The sequence below is a fragment of the Drosophila teissieri genome, chromosome 3R (genome assembly GCF_016746235.2).
Source record: "Drosophila teissieri strain GT53w chromosome 3R, Prin_Dtei_1.1, whole genome shotgun sequence".
Taxonomy (NCBI): domain Eukaryota; kingdom Metazoa; phylum Arthropoda; class Insecta; order Diptera; family Drosophilidae; genus Drosophila; species Drosophila teissieri.
In genome coordinates this window covers 16833481-16857314 of record NC_053032.1, presented here as the reverse complement: position 1 = coordinate 16857314, position 23834 = coordinate 16833481, and the positions used below count along the sequence as shown (strand labels likewise).

The window sequence follows — 23834 nt, the reverse complement described above, 5'->3', positions numbered from 1 at the left end:
TTTTCTGCATTTCGAACGGCGTTGCAGCCATTGCATTTTATCATTGTTACTGCGCGTTGCACTTGTTTCGTTAACCTTTTTTAGTGTTTTAAAATTTGTTGAGTGTTTCATTTTTATATATGTTCAATATCATTTGCAACTAATAACATGAAACTAAAGCTGGCTAATCGCGATTATAGCTCGGACGATGAGAGCGAGGAGGAAATGCCAAATGATAATCCTGCGTCCGAAGAATCCGACATGGGTGAAGAAGAGGAGCTGCCGGAGGAAGATGAGGAGGAGATGGAGGAGGAGGAGGATCAGCTGGACGGTGATGAGCCCGAGGCAAAGAATCTCGGAGCTGATCGCAATCCCTATCCCACTCCGCCGCCCGATGCTGGGTCGAAAATGGTGCCCCCCGATTCTGAGAACCCCAAATCGATGGCCCCGAAACCAAAGGGATCGCTCATATCCCTAGCTCTTATGGCCATCGGAAAGCTGGCGAGCAGATCGGGCTCTTCGGTTCAGGCCATAATGACATACCTTAAGGACAATGGTCAAGAATGGAAGGATCCGAAGAAAACGGCACGTCTCATCCATCGAGCTCTTAAATTGGCCGAATCCAACGGCGAAGTGGTGATGGTTAAGCGCTCCTTTAAACTCACCGATAAGCAGAAGAGCTCCTCCAAGGCTGTGGAGAAAATGAAGGCCAAGAAGCAGAAGGAGAAGGAGAAGAAAGCCAAGGCCGAGAAAGTTCAAAAGGACAAGGCTCAGAAGAAGGAGGCCAAGGAGAAGATGAAGGAAAAGAAGGCAGCCAAGGAAAAACCCAGCAAACCAACCGAGCGGAAAACAAAACAAGTATGTTGTTGATTCTAGAATCTATTTAAATTTTAAAACAATTAAATTTCAGGGATTTTATCAAATTACACAAAAAAAATATATCAGTAATAATCGTAAATGTAATAATAATCAAAATAGATTTGTTTGTTTAAACTCGCATATCAGACTTGGAGGAATATATAATTTACTAAATTGAAATTAATAGTAAACCTATATTTACCCACAGGCAGGAAAAAAGAAGAAGCCCGAGGACGCATCCAAGAATAAGCCGCCAGCATCCAAGGCAGCCTCATCCGCTGCCGCCCAGGCCATGCTGGAAACATCCCAGACACCGACCCCGGGAGAGGAAAAGAAGGCGGCCAAGTCAAAGATCAAGCTCGAGGCGGAATCATCCGAGGCGGGGAAAGCCAAAAAGCCGCGAAAGTCCATTGGAACTCTGGCGCAGCCCAAGGCACCCAGGCCGAAAGTCAAGGCGGTCAAGAAACTGGTGGCTGGAAAGGGTGTCACCTCCGCACCGGAGCTCTCCGATATGGAGGCCCAGGCCACGTCCACTCCGCAGGCGGCTACCAAGGCAAAGCGCAAGCGCAAAGTCTAGTAATAACTTATATGTTTCTTAAGTACACGTGAAACTTTGTTAAAATAAAATTAATAATTTCTAGTTCCAAAAGGATTTAAAAATATTATAATTAAATAGATTTTGGTTATCCCCTTTTCTTTATAGAAATATCCAACCTTCACCCATAAACACATTTTCGCATTTCAATTTAGTTAAACATATATTTTAACATAACTTCGGTTCTATACACATTTGATATTGTTCTTACATATGGGGCGTAACGTAATTCCTTGCAACATTGAGACAATTTTAACTGATTTCGCTACTGAATGACGCTTTTAATTACTTTTTCAATATTCCCAGCTATACAACACTTTTTACTTTGATTAATTCGAGGCGGCGCAGTTGTTGTGACAATTTAACTTCTTTGGTTTTTATTTACAAAAGCATATTGCATATAAACATACATGTACATAAATACAGGGGATTACCGTAGAGTATAGTATAGATACAGATACATTTACGCAGCTATCGTTAGGGGCTAAAATAAAACTTCACATGCAGCGCTTAAACATTAACCATTGAGATACATACATACTTAGCACATGAGTTAAGCAACGCCTTACGTCTAACTAGTGGGGCATTGGTAAAGGAATGAATATCAAAGACGACGCAGTCGTAGTCATAGTCAGTGCCAAATGAAATTAAATCGTAACTTAACTAAAACCTAAGTCAATTCCACGCAGGGTGGGTATTTAGACAGACCAAGAGCATAGTCAAGAATCACAAAGCGGCGGAGAATACAGGCTATTATATTTTCTTACTTTCACACAAAGGCATGATTTTGAAAAATTTAAGAAATACACTTTCCTGATGCCTTGAATAAAATGGTGATCACTATGTGGTACGATAATATTTAAGAAACTTTGCTTTGCTATAACATGTCTAAACTATCAATGAACTATAATTACATTTTTAAAATTTGGTAAGGATGAGATTTTCAGTTCTTATGAATCAACCTACACCCACCCATCCTTCATTTTCCAATACAATTTTCATGCTATGCTCTATGGTCAAGCCCTTCATGTGTATCTCTTAGTGTTTCTTAGTCTACTTGCTCTGCTCGAATCGCTGTGTCAGCGATGCAATGTTGGACTTTACAGTGGGTGGCGTGGGCGCTGCTCCGCCATTGGCCCGCTTTCCCAGTACTCCTCCCGCTCCTCCGCCGCTGAAGGATGGCTTTGCCGAGAGCGGTTTGGGCTTTTGAATGGTGGCCGATGGCGCCGTGGCCGACGCTCCAGCCGTTCCATTCGGCAGTGTTTTCGTTGTGCTCTTCATAAAGGATTTGGGACGGGCGGAATTGGCTACTCCGCTCATGCTGCCGCTGCTGCTCCGTTTGGCCAGCTGTACCACTGGCGCTGGCTGCGACTGACCGCCGTTGCCCGCCGCCGGCTTAAAGCTGGACATGCTGGGCTGCGCCTGCGATTTGTCCGCCACAGTGGGCTTAACCCGAGCCACGGGCGCGTTGGCTGGCGGCGGGCGATGATATGTGCTTGCAGGTGCATTAGCTGCCTTTTCCTCCAGCACACTGCTCGCTGGCTTGGGTGGAGCAGGACGCTGGGGGCTTTTGGGGGGATCTGCGGGTGGTTGAGCTGCGGCTGCTGCAGCAGCAACGGGCTTTCCTGAGTAGATGGAATCCCCGTTGATCTTTTCCAGTTCATTCACTATTTCATTCAGCAATCCCATATCGCTGCCATTACTCGCCCTGTTGGCAACCAAATCGCTGCGCTTGAGGGTCTGTGCCGCTGGCGGAATCTCATCAATTACGGAGTAAATGTCGTCGTTCGAGGCTCTAACTTCATTCTCCACAAATTCGCAGTCGTCATAGGTGTTCTCCACCGATCTCTGGGCAGTGGATACCGGCCGCTGATAGCCCGATGAGCTGATGGAGTTGGTTTTCTTGACCACCACTGGCGGAGGCCTTGGAGGTGGCGACTTGGGCCTCGAGGCGCCATTGCTGTTCACCTGGCCACTCTTGGGGCGTGGCAGTCCCGGTGGAGAACGCATGGATCCAAAGCTCTGTAGTGGAGTCTTTTTGGTGGGCGAACGCATGGACTGCGCGCGTTTTACCAGATTTTGGGTTTCCTCCTCGCGGGGAGTGGTCTCCGAATCGGAATTGGACGATTCAGCTTGAGGGGCAGCGGGCACAGGCATAGGGGCGGAAATTTCTAGCGTTCGTAGCCGCTCCCGGTCGATGTAGGTCTTCTCTTTCAGTGGCGGTTTCTCCTCCTTTTTCAGAAACGAAGCAAATCGACGTATGGTACCATCTCGTTTGACATTAAGCTTGGGATCCGAGTGTAGAGGAACTGGAGGAGCAGATCGACTGGGCGAGAGATCCTCTGTGCTGTCCTTGAGTGGCACCATGGTTAGTGTACTGGAATCCAGTTTGGGTGGTGAGATTATGGGACGTGCCGTTGAGCCAGGATTGGGTGGTGGCAAGGCAGGCGCTGGCCGCACCCACGTGGCTTCCGGTTTTGGGGATGGAGGATGAATGGGAGCCGTTCCTGGCTTTACTGCTGGCGGTGGTGGTGCCATCCGTTGTGGTGCCTCCTGCTGCACAGTGGGCTGCACAAAGGCCACATTCGGTCCGCTGTAGTTGCTCGCTGGTGAAGTTGCATCGTTCAGCGGTCGCAGAGTGAAGCCATCGAATTTGCCAAACAATCCAGCTGACGGTGTGGAGTCGCTTGGCGATTTTAATAGTGCCGAATCCATATCATCCGTACTGCTGGGCGTGGATTTCAATAGTCCATTACTTGGCGGTGGCCCTGTGCCATTTTGATTGGTTCGCGTTGTGATGGGTTTGCTTCCACCAGACGATTTCAAGCTGCAAGGACAATCAAATATGGGGATTAGTATGAGGAAATATGAGGAAGTTCAGAATTGAAAGCATTTAAAGTTCAGTTGTGTAACATACCAAATGAAAAACACGTGCATTAACCAAACACCAGTGCTAGAGATACTAAAACATAGCGTGGAGGAAAGTAGACAGAAAGTAGTACAAACGCAAGACAAACATCAAGCCAACACCAAAAGTTAAAGCGTCACATTTATTGCAGTAACACACAGTAATACATAGAGAATTGGGTAAACTAAAACTAAGAACAAATTCAAATTATGGACTATGTTAGTAGAAGGGATTAGGGATTAGGGGTGGCATTAACACAAAAGTGCAAACGGGTATCGTGTTGAAATGAAAAGAGTTGTCTTCGGTTTTCCGAATTACCAGTATATCATTGCAGATTTTTAAAGGTTTTTTTAAGTACTTTCTCTAGATCACGCATTTACTATTTTTGTGTTTGCTTTGTTCTGAATTACGGATTATATACATGGATATTTTTTAGGGGTTACAAAAAATTTTAAATTTGTATATAAATATTTCCTTTTCCTATATACATACATATATATAACGATTATATAAGAGTTGATACAATTAATACAAAATTCATGAACTGAAACACTGAACCCTTTCGACTTCGAGGTCAATACATATTCCTGAAAAATTCGACAATGATATTGAAATGCCATGGGCCAAGCGCAAAGTCATGCAGTATTTTTGTGGCAGTGCAAGCGTTTTTCACTGTAGTTAATTGGCGGTGGTGGTTTTAGTATTTGGCGCACCTCGCGGGGTCGCTCTGTATGAACTGGGCGCCCTCGGTGAGCGCCAGTGGATTTGTGGTGGCATTCAGCCGCGGAGCCGTGATATCCAGCTTGCGTCTCAGTGTGCTGTTGTGCGTGTTGCTCTTGTCATTCTGGTTAAGTGACTCAGTGTTGTTGTTATTGGAGGTTGAGTGCGTGGCACGCGGGTGAGCAATAGGTTTCGAGGTGGCCGGCTTGGGTCGCACCTCATGGGTGCTACGGCTTTTTGGCACAGAGGGCGGCTGAATGTTCAACTGATGCACTACATCTGGACTGGACTTGTGGCGCGGCAGAATGGCGTGTATGTTAGTAATGGTGGCCGGAGCCGTGTTAGTTACAACACCAGGGAGCTGGCGATTGGTGTGGATTGGTAGTGGAGGTGGTGCAGAGCGTTCAGGGGTCTGGTTTATGGCTAGTGTGGTGGAGATGCTGCTGTCGGGACTGGTGTCCTCTTTCGAGCCGCTGCTGAAGGAAGAGGTCGATACATACATATTGTCCGCCAGCTTTCCGCGCGTCAGCATTCCGTTCTTGTAGCAGTGATAGAGGAACCAGAAGATAGCCACCACGGGCAGCACAAAGAAGAACAGCACGTAAAGGAATCGCTTGAAGCCCACAGAACCTGCGAATATGGAAAAACATATGAAATCTGCGGATTTGAGGACCATCTTCTAACATACCATTTGGATCTGTGGCTGGTCCACTGTCCGGGGAACCTCCAGATCCCGCCTTCGAGCACGCTTCCCCGCCGAATCCTACATCACAGTGGCAGTGGCCTCGACTATTGCAAATGCCATTGCCATTGCAGTTCTCCGGACACGGCATTCCCATGCCCGTCTGCCGAACCGTGGCTACCGGCAGGCATCGCTGATCAACACACATCTTATCGGTGCCGCATTTCGCGCCATTGGGCGTCAGGCCGGGATCGGTGGTCTGCAAACCCAGGTCCACCAAGGCAGTGCGACAGGCAACTATCTTGCGATCGTGACTAATATAGGAATGGGACAGCACAGCTGCCGATTCCATGCCGAATTCGAGGCGTTCGTTTAAGTGGATGCAGTGGAGCATTCCGCAATTGACATGCTGCTCCTCGCAGCGCAAAAAGGTCTTGTTCAGTCTATTGTAGCCGCAATTGCCCAACCTAGTGCCCTCGGTGTTCTTGTTGTAGCAATGCTCCGAGTTATCACCCGTGGGTCCCCACAGCGTTCGACACTGATTGGAGTGAGACCGGCAGGTGCCGTGGAAGCAGTAGGCCTGACCGCCGTCGCAGGGCTCCGTATCCCGCCGGAAGACATCCGCCGGACAGTACTCAGACTCCCCGGTGCAGTACTCCGGTAAATCACACTCGTTTTCAGCTTCGCGACAGGCACTGCCCGCTATTTTGGGTCGACATGTGGTCAGATCACAGCACTCTCCGGTGGCACAGGTGGCATTTTTGGAGTGCAACATGCAGGTCTTGGCATTGCAACAGGCATTCTCACAGTGCTCCGGTAATCCGCAATCGCACTGTTCCCCAGGCTCCACGAAGCCATTGCCACAGGTCGGTGATTCGAACAGCCTTTCCGGCTTGTTCCTCAGGCAGTAGTTCATGCCGCGCGAGAAGGCTATCGTGAGCTGGTCAATGCTGCAGCTGCTCCAGTTAACTGGAATAAACGAGGTACTCGAGGCGGCCATCACACACTTCTCATCCCGACAATGACACTCCGGTGTATCGTGCTCCATGCCAAAGTTATGCCCCATCTCGTGGGCCATTGTGGTGGCCACCATTGCCGGATTAGGACTGTGCTGCATGCTCACTCCGCCGGAGTACTCGTACGTGCAGATGGGACCCTTCAGGGCCTTGCCCACCACACCGCCGGCGAAGTTCTCCTTGGTCAGCAGCTGGGCATTATCGTTGGGGTGCTCCACCACCAGTTTGGTGCTCCGGTAGTTCAGAAAATTTCGCAGTGTCACGTCGCCATCACTCGAGAACTCGATTTCATTGCTCTCGTTCCAGATCACCACGCCCACCAGCGCCACAAATATGTTCAAGGGGACATAGAGCTACAAACAGCGGATAAAATACATTGATTAGTTTCACTTGATATGAACGTAGCTCCAATATGAACTACTTACCGCATTGATAATATTGGCAATGCCCTTGCAGTACTGGTGCACCTTCTTGGTGTTCTCTTGGAAATTCTTGTACACCTTGTTGTCCACAACGATGACCAGCTCCACGTAGCTGGAGTACTTGTTGGCATTGTAAGGCCCCCGGATCAATTGACTGCTGTCGTCCGCCTGACGCCGCTTCCGGAGCAGGGTCCTCGTGAGTTCTCCGCCATCTAGGCGGAGTGGCAGTGAAGGAATCCCCCCTCCAAGTCCGTTGTCCTCGTCAGCCTTTTCGTAGTCGTGACTGTGGTTGTCCCTGTGGCTATCATAGCCACAGGTGGCGTTCGTTGGATGCATGTCTGTCTGCCTGCGGAGACAAATAGGAGGTAATTTGATATTTCCGTGGCCAACAAAAGAAATTAATAACGGAAGTGACCGTGGAGCATAAACATAATGAATGAGTAGGTTATGGTGGTTATGGTTACGCATTTCGCTCTGGTTAGGGCATTGGGTAAATATACCCGAACAGGCAAATATTTGTGGCCCACAAATAGGTAAACATTTGGCCAGCAAACTTCAAAATACACATTCCCGACTGACCCCACATTTATAGCCACCAGTGAGGCATATTTCGCTTGGGTCGAAGTGGGCACAAACACTCGATAAGATAAGCGCCGTTTGGAAAGGAGAATGGTGGCTTGATCGGTATCGTGAACTGGGGAAGGGGCACCACAAACTTCTACTAGGTAGTTATCATAATGCGAACTCATCGAGAGTTCTGTGTATGCATAGTAATAAATATATACTAGTTTACTCGGTCAAATTTAATGGTTATTCAACTATAATAATATGTATAAATTGTTGTAGCTTTTTTAACAACTCACCTCAGCAGATAGTGGTCATCCTGCAGTCGCCCCCTGCCGTCGACATGGGGATGGATGAAGTACGTCTGCCTGCCATCGAAAACGATGCCGTCCAGAGCACCATCACAGGTGGAGAGCGCTACCACGGAATCTGGTTGACCACGAATGTGTCCCTGTGATGGAAAGAGCAAATAAGAAATCAATATTTTAACTATTTAGTTTAAACTGAGCAATTTGAAAGAATTAGACTGTCACATACCTGATAATGGCATAAGTCAACCTCAGTCTTGGTGAAGGTGGTCACCACGTGGCCAGGAGTGGCTCCCCGGCTGGCATTTTGGGACCGCAGGAAGTGGGAGTCCGGCAGGAGGCGATCGTTGCGCTGCAGGTCGATGGTAACCCGCTTGCCCTCGTGGGTGTAACTCAGGCTAATCTGCGGCGTGTGAAGGCCGTCCTGGAAGTCAGCAGAGGAGCAGGGAGATGACGTTAACAGTTAACAATATTAAGCCATTTCGGTTGGCCATCCGCATTTATTACAATTTTGCATGCAAATTGTGGGCGTGACATTGTGCCGAGGTGCGAATGTGTGATGTCCTGTGCGCCGCAGGGAATTTCCAGCTACCACCCTTAACCCACCCACTCTCGTTGAAACTAATTAAAACGGGTTTGGCTTTTTTTCCAGCGCACCCTGCAAACTCCAAACATTTTTGGACCCCAAGCACGAAATGAATTTCGCGCAAAAGTTTTCCGTTACTAAGGCGGTGTATTTGAGCGTTAACTCTGATTAACTCCCGTTGGTAAATACACAACGCTCAAACATCCCATGAATTTTGAATGCAAACAAATTCGGTTTTCAGTGAACAGCAAAACATGCTGCTTAACACAACAAGCACCAGTACAAGTTAACTTAGCTTAACTGACTTTAAAGAGCTGGATGATTTATCTATGAACTTCTAATTTAATTCAGTTAGCACCATACATATATCAATTAATCTAGGCAGATAATTGGTATTGAATTTCTCATGATGATTTAATGTTGCATGTGCTGCATAATGTAGCACAACTACCCCCGGATACAGCAGTGTCCTTGGCTACTTACGGTGGCATCCAGAGTGGTTAGCAGGCTGCGCTTGGTGCGTCCATGTTGCACCTGCGGTCGTATCACAGTGTGAGTTGAGAACTCGTCGAGGACGGGGTGTGCTGCAATGGAGGTGGAATGGTGGAAGAGGGGAAAACATTCATTAGGCTGATGTAAATGCTGTTAATTACAAAATACTTTGGCCGCACCCCAAGATCTCCCACCCCCCTTTCCCCTTCGAGCCGCGTTCAAGGTGAACAATGGTTTTCTGCGGCGGAGTGCGGTGTATCTAATAGGCTTAAAGTCAACGCCGCCAGGCAGCCAAAACACTGACAACTTGAGCCCCAAATTAAGGCGAAGCGAATGCGCTGCTCTGATAATCATTTAGCATGTTGCCGGCCATGTTGAGATACTCTGATAAGACGACGACGACGAGCATCAGTCATCTTGCTCTTGGGCCTTTATTTCATTCAGACCAGGGGCAGTGCTAAAATTAGCAGGTTCATAAATAATATTATATATAGTAGATACGGGCCAGACTTTTGGACAAGCACAGCAACACGTCCAATTAATGCAAGCCGGCAGACAGCGCAGATGTCTGACAACCCTGGTATGTATCTCGCAGATACAGATACGCTTAGCAATTGCATGCAGGGCGCAACACAGTCGCGGTCAGCATGATAGCAATTGCTATGAAACACACCACAAACATATGTGTATGTAAATCAAGAAGTGATTTGCACAGACATCTAAACTTTTGCCTTTAAGCGTGTACAAAAAACTTTCGAATAGTTAAAATCATGACTTCTTGAATGCGAGCAAGTGTAAAATGCGAGCATCTAAAAATGAAACTTCCAAGTTTTTACATCGAAGAACTTTTAATTAGCAGAGCCATACTCGTAGTTTTTCCCATCATGGTGCACAAGTTTGTACAAGTTGAAAATTGGACACGCAGACCCCATAAGCGAAATCACTCGAGTCCTGAGGCCAACACGAGAAAACAATAAACCGAGCAGACCAAGTTACACCCCAGTTCCTTCTCCCCCCAGAAGAACTCTTCCATTCTTCAGCTGCTGCAAAGTCACTTCGCCCCTTTTTCGTGCTCAAAACAAAACTCACTTTCCAGCGCCAAATGTCACACGCGTCAGAGGTTTTTGTTTTACACGACGCAACGCGTCACAAAATTCTGAAAGTACCAACTGGGGAGGGAAAAAACCAGAATTCGCTGTTTTATTTTTACCACGTCCGACGTTTAACGCAAAATCATGAAGAGGCTGCCAAGTTATTGGGAGTGGGTTATAAATACAAATACATTATTTAGCAGATTGTTTATGGCCTGTATAGTAGTGGGAAATAGTCTGCCCTTTTCGCATACTTTTGAGTTTCCAAAATCAGTAAGGGTCAACGAAGGAACTAAAGAAGATGATCTATGGATTGAAAGTCAAAAACTACTATTTGAATTTGAAATGAATAGAATTTCTAACAGAACACAGAGCGAACTAACTTCTGCGAGAGTATTCACCTAATAAGTAGCCAACAATATATTGGCTTTAACCCATTTAGAACGGATTATAAATAACAAAGTGATAGGGGCCTTTTAAGGGGACGGAAATTATGGGGTGAAAGCTTCCGAAAAAGTTTAAAATTCATGGACATTAAGGTTCACCATTCTATATATAGGTGATTGATGGATCACACGCGTTAGAATATAAAATTAAGTGGAGTGAAGTCTTTTTTCAGTAAACGGATTAGGTGTAATTTCAGATTTGCCATTCATTTGGCACTAGATGAATGCGGTTTGCACATATGAATCGAAGGTATTTGATTATCTGAATATTTTACGTGCAAATTGAAGTCCAAATGGAATTCTGAGAACATCTGAATGTGTGGAATTTAATTTCCCGGGGTGTGACCGGCAAATGGGTGGGTGCTGCGACTACTTAATGGGTGAGACATCATAAAACAGAACTAATGACTGGCAGACTAATGAAAACTGCCTTTGACCCAAATGTATCCCTTCCCCAGGCATCTGCTAGATGTATCGCCATATGGAAACGGGGGAGCTTGGTGGTATTTCTGGCTTATTGTTTACGGAAAACAATTAACCCAAAGTAAACTTGAGTGATTGATTGGCTCCAATGACTAATGAGTAGTTTGGCCAGGCCCCTTCTATGCATCAATAAGTTTTTCCGGCTCATGTGCATGTGGGCTAACTGCCTTCTTCGGCGTTACTTTCTTCGAGCTGTAAAAGTATCTACAAGTGGGTGTCGGGTTGCTCAGCTGATAAGCAGCTGCCAAAACGAATGCGATAAGGATGCAGCAGAATGCACAAGAATGCGCAAGAATGCATGTCTGCTGGCAATCCGAGAATTTAGGACAAGGCATCGACTTGGCACCAGATTGCTGGGCAAATGGCGCCAGGAGGCGCCTCAAGGACTCTCGTCCTGCAACACTCGTCGAGTGGAAACTCATTAAAACTGGAACACAACAGAAGCACCCACGCACAGATAGCTCTCGGCTGGCGGATCAGTTCAGAGACACTGCACTTGGAAAAATTTCAAATACTATCTTACAAACATGCTACTCAATTGACTTAACTTGGAAACCATTTTTGCATAATTCAGATAACCAGTTGCATAGATTTCCGATTTCTTATTTTCTCAATCCAATGTTTTTATGTACACATCGAAATTGGAGGTATTTTCGGCCAGTGCACAACTGGTAAATTATCACACACTGCAAGCAAGGCAAGTCAAGTCGCAGTCTTGAGCCCGCGGCAAACATATGGCAGGAACATAAGGGTTCCTAAGCGAGGGTAAACCCAACCCGACCCCGTTCAGTTCATCCGTCAATCATCGCACGGGTCATGAATCGAGTGATGATGGATTTCGCCGGCTAAAATGAGGCACAAATTACAACCCGATGCCGATGCTTCCCTTCCCTTTGTTTTTCATTTTTTGACGAACTGATGTCGTCGCGTACTTTGATGTGCCACATATATGCCGATGGATGACGAGGCAAGGATGCTGGATGTTTGGTTGGATATTTGACGGCCAGAAACTGTGTGTGTTTTTGTTTGGACTCGTTGGCTTGAATCTCCCACCGAGGGGGGGAAAATGCAGAGAAAGCCCGCAGGCTTGAAACTGATTTTGAATTGGGCGCACACATATAATTTTATATCTTCTCTGCATTTGTCACTTGTCAACCCCCAAGGGGGAGAATAGCAGCGATGGGAGGGGTTAATAAATAAATATGTACCCTAACTCTCAATCTCCTATCTCCTCTCGCATCGCCATATAACAATCAACGGAGGCTACAAAAAATAAATTTATTAATAACTGCTGGCGTGCCATAAAAAAGCATACAAAATATGAAATGAATGGATAAATGGATTAATGGAATGGACGAAGCCTTTAGTTTTTACAGTGAACTTCACATTGAATTTCGAATCGAATGGGAGGAACGAAAATGAAAACCATTTCCATTTCTAACCATTTGAATGATGAAAAATGTGAAACCTTCTCAAGTGGCCGTCGGCCCATTGCATTCTTCAATTATAGCCCGAGGCATTTAAATATTTTAAATTATGACTGCCGGGGGCCCCGAGAAGATATGCCAAACTCAATTTGGGCAAAGTTCCCTGGGATGCCATCGTAAAACTTCCAACACTTTAGCGGGGCCCCCAAAAATGAAAAGAAAAAAATATTAATAGAATCTCGCTGCCATAAACAGATTAGTGCAGTCAGGGAGGGGCGTGGCCGATGTGGGCGGCGATTTCCACTTCGAAAGGCGACGGCAAGGCAAAGAGGCATTGCTACCAACACAAAAATCGAACCGAATCGAATGTGTGGCTAATTGATAAACAAGGCGAGGAGACGATGACGTCGACTGGGGTTTGGGTAGTGGGTATTTGGGATTGGGTATTGGGGATTGGAGATACGGATTTGGGGACTTGACTTCGATTTTTGGGCTGTGAACTGCAGCCGAATACAAATTGGAAATGCATACGTACGTTTTTCACTCTTTCCCCTACGAAACAAAACTGCGTTTACTGCCTCGCCTCAAGTGTAATTGAATAATAAAAGAAAATGCAATTGTTTTTTGGTGCACAAACGAAATTAAATGCTGGAGAAATTCAAAACAAACTCCCCGAAAAACAGAAAGAAACAAATTCAATTGTAGGCAAGACGACACGCACACACACACTCATCACAACTTAATTAAATTGTTTGGGTTCTAAATTGAAAAAAAGAAAAACATTTAGCCGTGGCACCAATGAAAGCGTGGTGTTTAAAGAAAACTTTTAAGAAGGAAATTTAAATTATTCATGTGGATTTTATTGACATGTTTATGTGTTTGGGAACTATAAAGCATTTCGTTTATATCTTTGATGCACAAATCAGAGGAAGCAACGATTCAAGTGACATAAAAAAGCAATGAAACTAAATAAAACAGATGCGAGCATTTAAAGTTGTTATAATGAGCAAATCGTGCAAAGAAACGTTTGATTGCAAATTTACAAATGGAAAGGCGTAATACCCTTAGATTTCAGTTAGAGGTTTGCAACGCAGTGAAAGATACTTTTGCGACCATAAAAGTACATATATCCATTCTTGATCAGTACTTTCAGTACAGCACTTTCTTGCTTCCCTTTCTTTCCGAAAACGAACGTTTCTTGCCGGTTGGTATATCTCTGGCATTAAATCTTAACGAGACAATTAAGCCATCAGCCACAATCAGCTACTGGGCAGCACATTATGAGTGCGAATCATCGTTTATCCACCCATCTACCAAATGGGCCAAATCCGAAAGCAAATCTCTCTTCGCCGCTGAAAACGGTAGCCCGCCAAACGCCTTTCACCTCCATTTCCTTTTACAACTGACAAAAGGCCGCAAAATTCTGTGCCCAGTCAACAAATGCAACAAGCCACGCAATCTGAAAGCCAACATCGAACACGAACACGAACATCGCCTGAATCTGGGTTAAACGCAAAAAATGCGCATGCGCAACACCGAAAGCCCCCAAGTGGCAGATAAGCATCGGTGATTCGGGTTCCATATGGATGTACTTGCACCTCTTCAGTGTCACACCATCAGCTTTAGATGAGCTGGAATTAGTGGAGTCCTCTACTTTGTCTCATGCCAATTGCTTTGCTTATTTCTTGAGAATCTAATAGCAAGATCTTTGCATTTTTCTCACGTCTCACCTGAAGGATTTCAGTGCAGTTGAGTCATAACCCAGACAGTCGGCTTCCTCTTCATATTTCTTAGAGGAATACATTTTATTTTGAAAATAATATATTCGCAATATGAAAAACCTGTGCTCATAACCAGCGTTTATTTCTAATCAACAAGAAAAAACGTTGTATTAAGGGCTTATGAAGAGCAACCGCTTTTGATTGATATAGTTATACATACTTTTTATAAAATTTGTAAAATATTATATATAGATATATAGTGAATATAGAGTGTGTACTTTTATTTTGGCCTAACTCCCACGCTGATTTTAGCATAATTTATAAGCACACATGAATCCTGTCAAAGTTCAGTTCGCGGCTGCCTGGACGTGGACTGTAGCTAGTTCCTGCGCCTTTGGCTTGTATGAGGGCACCTTCTGAATTATTTATAAGCTGCCCTCGCCCCCACACACTCTACACTGTACACTTCACACACCGCAGACCACACTACAAACTGCAGCCCCAGATCCCCTCGCCAAGCACTCGAGTATAAATAAAACTTTAGCCCGGGCACGGAACCAAATGAAATGAAAACAACCAACTGCAGACACGACTGGGCAGCCAAGGAGTCGAGGAGTCGAGGAGTTGAGGGCGAGCAGCAAACGGAATCAGAAATCAAATTGTAACTTGAGTGCGCGGCTCAGGAAAAGGACAATGGAGGTGGTAACCGGGATGGGGGCAGTTCCTGGGGGGCAGCCAGAACAGGCCACAAAAGCCGCTTTGTTCGAGTTGGTTTTACTTTTTATTCCATATCCCCCATTGCCGGGCTTTTCATTCCGGGGCGTGAAAGCACTTGAGCAACTGACAATCGCCGGAGAAGGCAGAAGTGGGCTTGGCCTCAGCTGCACTCAGGCAAATGAAGTAGAAGGATTCTCGATCTCGACATGTCCGCTGTCGGATTTAGTTAGAAGTGGGGGAGAAATAAGAAGAAACGGCGCCAGACAGGTAGATCCCGCATCCGATCAATTTAAACAAAGGTGGGGCTCCTCATCTTTGCCCATCATCCCCATGACTTTCAGTTTCGAGTTCTTTTCTTTTTCGGAAATCTGTGTGGTCCAGTTGAGCATCGGCCACCTGTCAGTCCGCGAGGAGATCTCAACTTCATTATGCTGGCTTAGGACTACGATTCCTTCATTAGAAAGCCATAAACCCATCGCGACATCGACAAAGACATCTGCATAGGAAATCTGAAGACTCCCCGAGGAACTTTCTTGAGTCTGCTTTCTATAAATAATGTCGGAGGCCCCAGCTGTATGTCTGCTTTATTTTTGTTGCACTTTCGATGCAGTTGGTTTCTTTATTCTTTTTCCTATTTTTTTCTGTTTTTTTTTTTTTTTTTTTCCCCCTCCTTTGGCGGAAATTAATTGCCTACAGGATTCGACTGGCGTTGTGCATAAATTATACTCTCAATGCAGCCATTTGTATAAATCAATAGCTACGTACTTGCTGACAGGCCGAAGGAAACACTAAAGATGTCGGCTGCACAGCCGTGACCCTATTTTTATGTACGCCACTGTGCCGCTGCTCGTTCAGTGGGTTAAAAGAAGCTGTCGTGTCGTGGTGCCAACAAATTTGAAATTGATTGGATTAGGAAAGCCCAATATCAACAAATTGAAATTGTGTGCTTGAAAATTTGAGATGTTCGCTTGGCATTGGCGAAAACGTGCAAATTTGTAGTTCTGTCAGTTTATACAAGTACAACATTTTGTAACAAAATGAATAATTATATACGTGATTGTATTATTATTTGCATATTTCAGAATGTAACATTCAATACCATTCGACTTTGTTGGGCTTTGTAACTCGAAATAAAATTCCTACTCTGATTCTCGGTTCCTATTATGTGTGGCTACCTTTTCATTGAGTTTCATTTTTATTTTCCTATCAACGTTGCTGGCCCCATCAATCAATATAAAGCCAATTATTTCTGCACATCACTGGACTAAGTCAGTTGCACTCTCGGCTTTTCACATTTCCTTGCCAAGCGGAAAACTGCCTAGGTGAAAATTCCACAACAATAGACAAATAAACTCAGCTCACTGCATTAATCTGTATTCTGTATATTCTGTACATTCTGTATTGTGCAAATTCATGGAGGCATCTGTGCGTCCGTTGCCGATTTAGATAAAGATCTTAAGTCTTTGCTGCACCTGCCATCCATTGCCTTTCTCCATTGCCCGGGGTCAAACAATAGCCTGGCGGGTGGTCAGATCCATTTCGGCCAGGTCAGCACAGAATCTGTCCAGAATCTAGTAGAACAAAGCAGATGATTTCGAGTGCGGAACAACGGGCGGTGGTGGAACCTCCGCTTCGAGACACTTCAATGACAAGGACTTCCGTCCTGCCCTCCAGTTATCCCGAGGACTTCTAAGCTGAGCTGCAGCTGGGACCAAGGTCAAGGACTTGGGCAATTAACACCCTAAGCAACGGTGGCGGGTGGCATTTAGCACACAAACAAAAGCACAAGCACCCAGGCGGCATTTTTCACAATTTTCCAGAGATTTGGCAAGTGTCTGCGAAGGTGAGGACCTCCCACGGCGCGAGTACACCTTCCTTGACTTGCCCAGCACGCCACCTGCTCCTGCTTAGGAGGATCTACGGAAAGGCCCACAGCGAAAGTGACAAGTGACCAATATACACTTGGCCAAAAGAAAAATTAACTTGAAAGGCACCTTCGTTCATCTGCATGGCCCTGCTTCTTGCACTTAAAGTAAATAATCGTTTTTCCAGGAAAAGCCTGGAAGTTGTGAAGCAGTAAATTAGGTATGTATATATGTACATATATTCAACTATTTGCGACAGTGTATGTCCAAGGGCCCATTGAAAGCAATTGCAGGTAGACAACACCTTTGGCTAATCCGTGAAATTTCACACCCGCGGTGGTTGATTCTCATCAGGATCAGGTACAACAAATCGACATTCCTGCCTACTCACTTCGGTTATTTGGCAAAGGATTCCAATATTTGCCATCTCCTCAAATCCACTCCTTACCCCAACAGCTTATTCTTCTTCTCTGGAGTTTCCTTATCTCTGCCCACAGTTTGTTTAAGCATTAAAATTGTCAACTGTGTTGTGCTACACCAGACTATACCCGACTTTAATGCCCAACTCGTAAAGCAGCCAACAAACCCGCCGCAGGTGTGGGTCATTCCCGCTGATAAAGCCAACACTATCATAGCCAACGGCAAGAGGAGCAACAAAGAGCGAGGGGGGAATGCAACTTGGTTTATGGCGCAGATATCACCCACTGCTGGCCTCGTCATTAAGTCGTAAAAGTGCGGAGAAATGGGCGGCAATTAAAGCGGTGTACAAAAGGTCAACAAGTCGGTTACAACTTTGCCGTAATTGGAAATTGATACTAAATCAACAGTTGTACGGGTTTTGGCTCTCAACTGGAGTCTTCAAGGCATTTGTAAAGTATTCTAAAGTATAATATTGTACATTTTTTGCTTCAGTGTTTAAAGGAAAACTCAAGCTTTGTTTTTAAATATAAACTAATAAAAAGGCGATGACCAGATGTCATAACACCTTGTGCCCGATCACTTTGCTTCCTGGTTGCACCTCTTTGTCTCGTTTGATTTATCCCATCGCAGTTTGCGTTTCTTATCTCTATTACTTTTTATAAAGCAATATGTGTACTAAAGTATATGCAAAATGTCAGATTTACAACATTTACAGCTGTCGTCGGTTGGGTATATAGGAAATAAAGTGATTGACTAAAATCTTTAGCAACTTTTTATAACAGCATTATGACGATAAGGCCACAGCTGATGATCATGATCGTGATGATGTTGCTGACCGACTGACAGAGTAAAATAAATCTCAATTGCGCTGTTTCGTCAGTGCATTGTACAAGTATATATACAAGTACATACACGGTTTTAATGCAAAACAACAATGGTCAGCAGTTTGATTTATGTCAGCTGGCGCCAAGCTCAATGACAGCCGCCGAGCGGATAATTCAAAGATTCAGCTACATTTCAGAGTCTTGGGAACATTTTGCTTTGTTTACAAAGAGCCAAGAAAGTGAACTTATTATCGAGTCCATTAATATCAGGTAAACAAATAAGTCCATTGAGCAGAGTATATATTTCATACAAGTGAATGAGCTAAGGATAGTATTTAGCAGAAAACTATTTGTTTTGATATTTTTGCATTGTAAGAAAATTCTAATAAATAGATTCTGTTTGCTTTTCCCTTCTTTTTTTTTGGGTACTTCCTGGCATTATTTGTTCATTCATCTGTATATGCGGTTTTCTCTCTTTCTGTAACTTTTTATTCGGTTTTTCATTTCTTCATTTTCAGCACCAACTTTACGCACAATGCGAAAAGAGAGAAAATGGCTCATAAACATCGTTCTGTTCTGGCCATTTTAGGAATGCAATGCTCCCAGCCATGGCCATTACATTGTAGGAGTGCTGGCCAACTGAAACGACCCTTTGCAGACGTACGAGTATAGGATGTATAAAAGAACTTGGCTGGCAGAAAGTAAGCGCTGGCTACTTCTGCTGATTGCCAGCCAGCCAGCGAAGGCACTTCCAATTGCAGCTCGCATTTGGAGCGGGCCAAAAAAGGAAATAAAATGCATGGGACAAGACGCTTCCTTTCCGTTCTCTTCTTCTTTTCCACTGTGGCCATAACGGATTTTTATGTGGTCAATGATCCTTGAGCAACGCACCCGGATTCCACGGAATTCCCTTTGTTTGCGGGCCTGGGAACAAGAAATTGTTTGCATAAAAAGCGGAAGAAAGAAGGCACAAAACACAAGATAGTGGGCGGGTTGTCAGGTTTTTGTGGGCGTGTCCGTCCGGTTGCACATTGCGAATTGCATTGAGAACTTAACCATTGTCCTGTGGATCAATGTTCCTAAGAATTCTATCCTTTTGACTCATAATGCTGGTCTCTCGGCTCGGCTCGGCACTTTCATGTTTTCCATGGTTTCATTACTCATTCGTTTATGGCTACTTGGTTGCAAGCGGGAGTAATTATCATTAGTTTTCCACAGGCTCACCTAAAACTGGGTCACATCCGCAACCAAAACCTTGGCAAAGTGGCAGGTTATGTGCCAAACTTTTATGAAAACTAAGCAAACAAACAGTGGCGCATTTTTCTTTCACGCCATTTTCGTTTTGCAGGAAAAACTTTCACAGGCAAAATAGAAAAAATAATGCTTTAGCATATAAAATGATATGTATTGGCCTGGCCAAAAGTGATTTGGCCCGGCCACGAGCTAGCATGTCATTCCATTTTCGGCTTAGCAATGTGTCAAAAATTTCCAGTTCATTAAAATTTAGCCAACGACTTTGGGCCATTAACTCAAGTCTTAGCCTTGACCATTTTTGGTTTCAGAATTGTCCGTTTCGGCCGCCTTTATGACATTTTTTTGGCAGAAACAGCAACTCTACGATTTCTTACGCAATCGAAAATAAGAAATGTTGCATAAATTACAAGCATGCAGAACATAAATGGTTGTCCTGATGTATTATTCCTATAAAGTTTGAACAAGTTTTGAATGCTTAACCACACTCATTCGGCTAATTCCACATTCCACAAGGCATACTCAGAGTTTCTGCGACTAAGTGCATAATAGATAAAGTCAACGAACTTGGGAAACTTCACCGCAAGGCTGAACTTTTCCGCATAAAAAGTCTTCCGACTGAAAGTTCGATGGCCAACAAAATTGACTGAAGAAATTTCGCAAATGTCTGTCATATATGTATGTATGTACATCATGTACATTATATAGATGCATACATATATGCGTACATAACTACCATACTAGCTTATCGATTTTCCTGCTGTCAAAGTTGCTTTATTTGGTTGTTTTTGGCACTTACTCAAGATAAGATTTATGCAAACGGTAAAAACGGGTAAACCCCGAATCGTAAATACGCAAATGACGAGAATTTAAGAAATGTAGGTGGATTTAGCCTATGAAAGAGGAACGAGCTAGCAGAAAAAATAAATAAAAACCATATGCCATGACTAACAGCTGTTTGGCCAAAACAAAAGGCTATAATGCGAAATGACGGACAGAAATGCAAGAACAACTGGCACCCAGGAAAAGTAGAAGCAACAGCAAACAATGATTATGCTGATGAAGACTCAATTCAGGCCACAAAGCCATTTTGCTATCATCATTTGGGCCATGTCAGATACCCTATCCTCCAAGCCAAGCTGGTTTAAGAAGCATTAATCTAAAAACGCATTAAATCTTTCGGTAAGAACACATATACTCGTATATGTTTTAATAAATTCCACTCCGTCAATGCTAACTAGTAATATAAACCTATAATTTCTTGGAAAGTTAAGAGTACTTTTGGTATCTTCTCAGACAGAACCACTCATTATATTTTTGATAAGGATTTTAGTTTGTTTAGTCTAAGATTATAATTGGGTTGTGTTCCTATTCAATTACCCATTGAATTTGCAAAAAATAATGCCAGGCTAAAAATAAATATCAGACCAAAGCCAAGGGGCAACTTTAAGAGGCGATTACCATCTGTTGTGGGTGAGTCACAACTACTGCGAATAGGGTCGGCAACATCAGATGCAGGAAGTGCATTGCCACGCGATGGCTTACCTGCAAGAACAAAGGAAGAAATTATTATTAGCTTAGCATTGCGGCAAAGGATTAACTACAGGGGCCAGACGCACACCGCACTTATTCCCAGTGTCGGCCATCATGATTAATAACCACTTATTGTGCGGCGCCGCGACAATCCATCTGCAGACGAGATCGCGGGGCTACAACTTTCCCAAGATCCGTCAAAATCGAAACGCACACGCGTTTCAAATAAATCAAACAAGTCGAGAGCGCTCTCTTTGTCTTACATGATATTTGTGCTCAGATGTGAGAAAAACAAGTTCACTTCTAATGGGTTGCGTTTAGTTTATGGACAGAGAAGTACACACATTCAAAACACATTTTATTACATACATATATATAAGTGACATATATCATCATATAAATATTTGATATATATTCCCCTAATTCACTTAATTGCTTTTCTTACACTCAGTTCAGATGTTTTAAAAGCTATAGTTTAAGAGCAGCTAAAAACTTTCTTATTTTTCCTTAAAGGTCATACAACAAGTTCCCTACTGCCTTTTTGTTTTCAGTGTAGCCCCTGTGGTTTCTTGTCACAACAGCAATTAAAGCCCACAACTTGTTGTTGCTGAGCCGCAAGTGAAATCGATATCATTTATCGCATAGCGGAAAAATGGTTTCGGGTGAACATTTTTCGAGTCGAGTTTGGGCGGTCCGTGGGTTTCACATTTGCCATTTTCACCCCCCGGCTGCCCCACCCAACTTTGCTGCCCACCGACAGCAGACAACTTTTCAAGGTCGTTCGCTTGGTTAACTCGAGTTTTGCGGTCTCCGATGTAAAGTGCAAAATTTTGCCAATTAACTTGGCGAACAGCAACAAAACAACAAAATCAACAGAAGCAGCGGCAGCAGCAGACATTTTGTGAAAATTCATGAATATACGACGAGTATAGGGGAATATATATTTTAGAGATACAGATACAGGGCTGCAAGTGAGATACACACTCGTGTTTACCCCCTGCCAAATTGAAAGAGCCAACAAGTTTTTTAATGAAAGAAAAAGGAGCGTGGCCAAAAAAATGAAAGCAAATTTATTTTAATGATGTTATTTATTTTTCGTGTTGAAAGGGAAAAAGGGATCTACACAAGCTGCATCCAAACTCGACCACTTTTTCAATGAAACAAAAGGAAGACAGCATTTTGCATCTGTACTAAGTTTGTTTATTTTCAAAACCCATAAAGTAGCTATGTATAGAAAAGCGTTGTGTTGTGCAAAAAACGAATCCAATTTGGTATACATTGTGTTTCACACTCTTGGGCAGATAAATAATTATATTGAAGAAATCAAATTGTCTTATGAGTTTGGCAAACTTTTATGAGAAATTTGCACTTTATTCGCACCCATATGGTCAGCAAACCAATTTCGCATTCGGGTTCGGTGAGTGGTTATAGGAAAAGCAACTTTTGGCCAAATATGTTGCCAATTAATTGTCATGATGGTGGTTAGCCTGGCAGTTTTTATTTTGATTTTTATTTTTATTCGGTTTTCTCCATCAAAGCATGAGTTTGGGCATCTCGTTCCATTAGAGTTTATCCGGTTGGGCGGCCAGCCGGCAGCTCCACAAAAGGCACTTGGAACGGGTTCACTGAACGAATTTAATTGTTTTGCTCTTTTATATATATGTAGTTTACTTCTTTTTGTGTACTCTGTGCTTCGAAAATGCGAAAGTTAGCGTCCAACTATAATTGCCGTGACTGCGGATGGTTCAATGAAGTCCATCATCACACAACAGGAGCTGCACAAACGAAATGCCGGATCTGTCCTGTTTCGCCGACGATGGCCATATAATTGCTAATTACAGCAATGCGTTTGCTTTAATTAACAAACTGAAAGAGTGAAAGAGTGAAGGAGTGAAGGATTGAAGGACTCCAAGGCGGCACATTAATTAAAGAGCCAGCTTAAGCGAACGAAAGGGGAGGCGTCTGCAGCCTCCCACAGGAAATGTAATAAATTAAAAGCGCGACACAGAAATAAGGCGATCCATAAAAAACACCAAATGCAAAAGAGCGAATTCGTTTGGCAGAAAATGTAATAAAACGGCGGGCGTAAGTGCTGCAAGCTTGTGTTTAATGCAACGAATAAAAGCCGAGAATGCCTCAAATGAAAACACTTGCAAACTAAATATCCCCACCCACCCAATGCACACCCACTTTTCCGAGTGAAACACACCTTGAACCAACTCGCTTATATGCAAATTGCACGTCCCCTTCACCAGTGAAATGCTGCCATTCCTGCAACGTCGATTGCGGCAAAAACAAAATAAAAAAATGTAGCGAAAAATTCACTAGATGGAGAACAAGTACAAGTACAAGAACCAGAACAATGGGTCGTGTGGGGCATGTGGGGCATGTGTCACGGACGTGTAACCCATGCTGCCCCCAGTGCCTCGCCATCGCCCAAGGACACTCATTAAAGGCTTAGAACACGACGAGCGTGCAGCCGAAAGCAAATTTGATCTGGGCTCGAGAAACTCACAGTAAATGTATCTACATATATGCACATACCTGCGAGATGATAAACTTGCATCTCGTATCCGTTTGCTTTGCTCTTATCGCTGGCCAAGTGGCTGCGCCAGCGGGATAATCGAAGGACGCATAAATTAACACCCTTTAAGGACGTGCATGTTTCTTGTTTTTGTTTTGACACAATCAATAACAAAGAATCTGGCTGGAAATTAATTGCGGGCGCAGGGAAAAGGGCAGGACCCGCATGGAAATAAATATCCAGTGGCAGCTACAGTTCCTAGAACTCCACCAAGAGGACCATTTGGCAGTGAGAAGGACGCACAACTGCAATGCCAGATGTTGCAGCTCGAAATGGATTTTAAAGTGCATTAAATATTGAAGAAAGTTGGGCTGTTTGGGGAATTATGCCGCACTAAATGCA

The 23834-nt window shown here is 44.1% G+C and overlaps 2 protein-coding genes across 2 annotated transcripts in view; one reads left to right on the top strand and one right to left on the bottom strand.

Moving 5' to 3' along the window:
• The first annotated feature begins 18 nt into the window (after positions 1-18).
• On the top strand, positions 19-1489 carry LOC122621032 (histone H1.11R). The gene is made up of 2 exons (XM_043798758.1): positions 19-837; positions 1046-1489. Exons 1-2 carry the CDS (start codon positions 148-150, stop codon positions 1412-1414), a joined length of 1059 nt encoding a protein of 352 aa, XP_043654693.1. The 5' UTR covers positions 19-147; the 3' UTR covers positions 1415-1489.
• A 139-nt stretch (positions 1490-1628) lies between these two features.
• Positions 1629-23834, bottom strand: part of LOC122620290 (disintegrin and metalloproteinase domain-containing protein 12) — a 33442-nt gene continuing 11236 nt past the window's right edge. The window contains exons 2-8 of the mRNA XM_043797675.1: positions 9122-9222; positions 8282-8476; positions 8044-8195; positions 7184-7526; positions 5749-7111; positions 5561-5690; positions 1629-4259 (exon numbers count right to left, since the gene is read on the bottom strand). Coding sequence (XP_043653610.1) covers positions 2486-4259; positions 5561-5690; positions 5749-7111; positions 7184-7526; positions 8044-8195; positions 8282-8476; positions 9122-9222 — 4058 coding nt within the window. The 3' untranslated portion in view covers positions 1629-2485. The remainder of the gene's footprint in view (positions 4260-5560; positions 5691-5748; positions 7112-7183; positions 7527-8043; positions 8196-8281; positions 8477-9121; positions 9223-23834) is intronic.

Bases quoted from the DNA above. Each gene is read 5' to 3' on its own strand.
- LOC122621032 (XM_043798758.1), top strand. From the start codon at position 148: ATGAAACTAAAGCTGGCTAATCGCGATTATAGCTCGGACGATGAGAGC. The intron at 838-1,045 runs GTATGTTGTTGA...ATTTACCCACAG, and splicing joins CCGAGCGGAAAACAAAACAA to GCAGGAAAAAAGAAGAAGCC.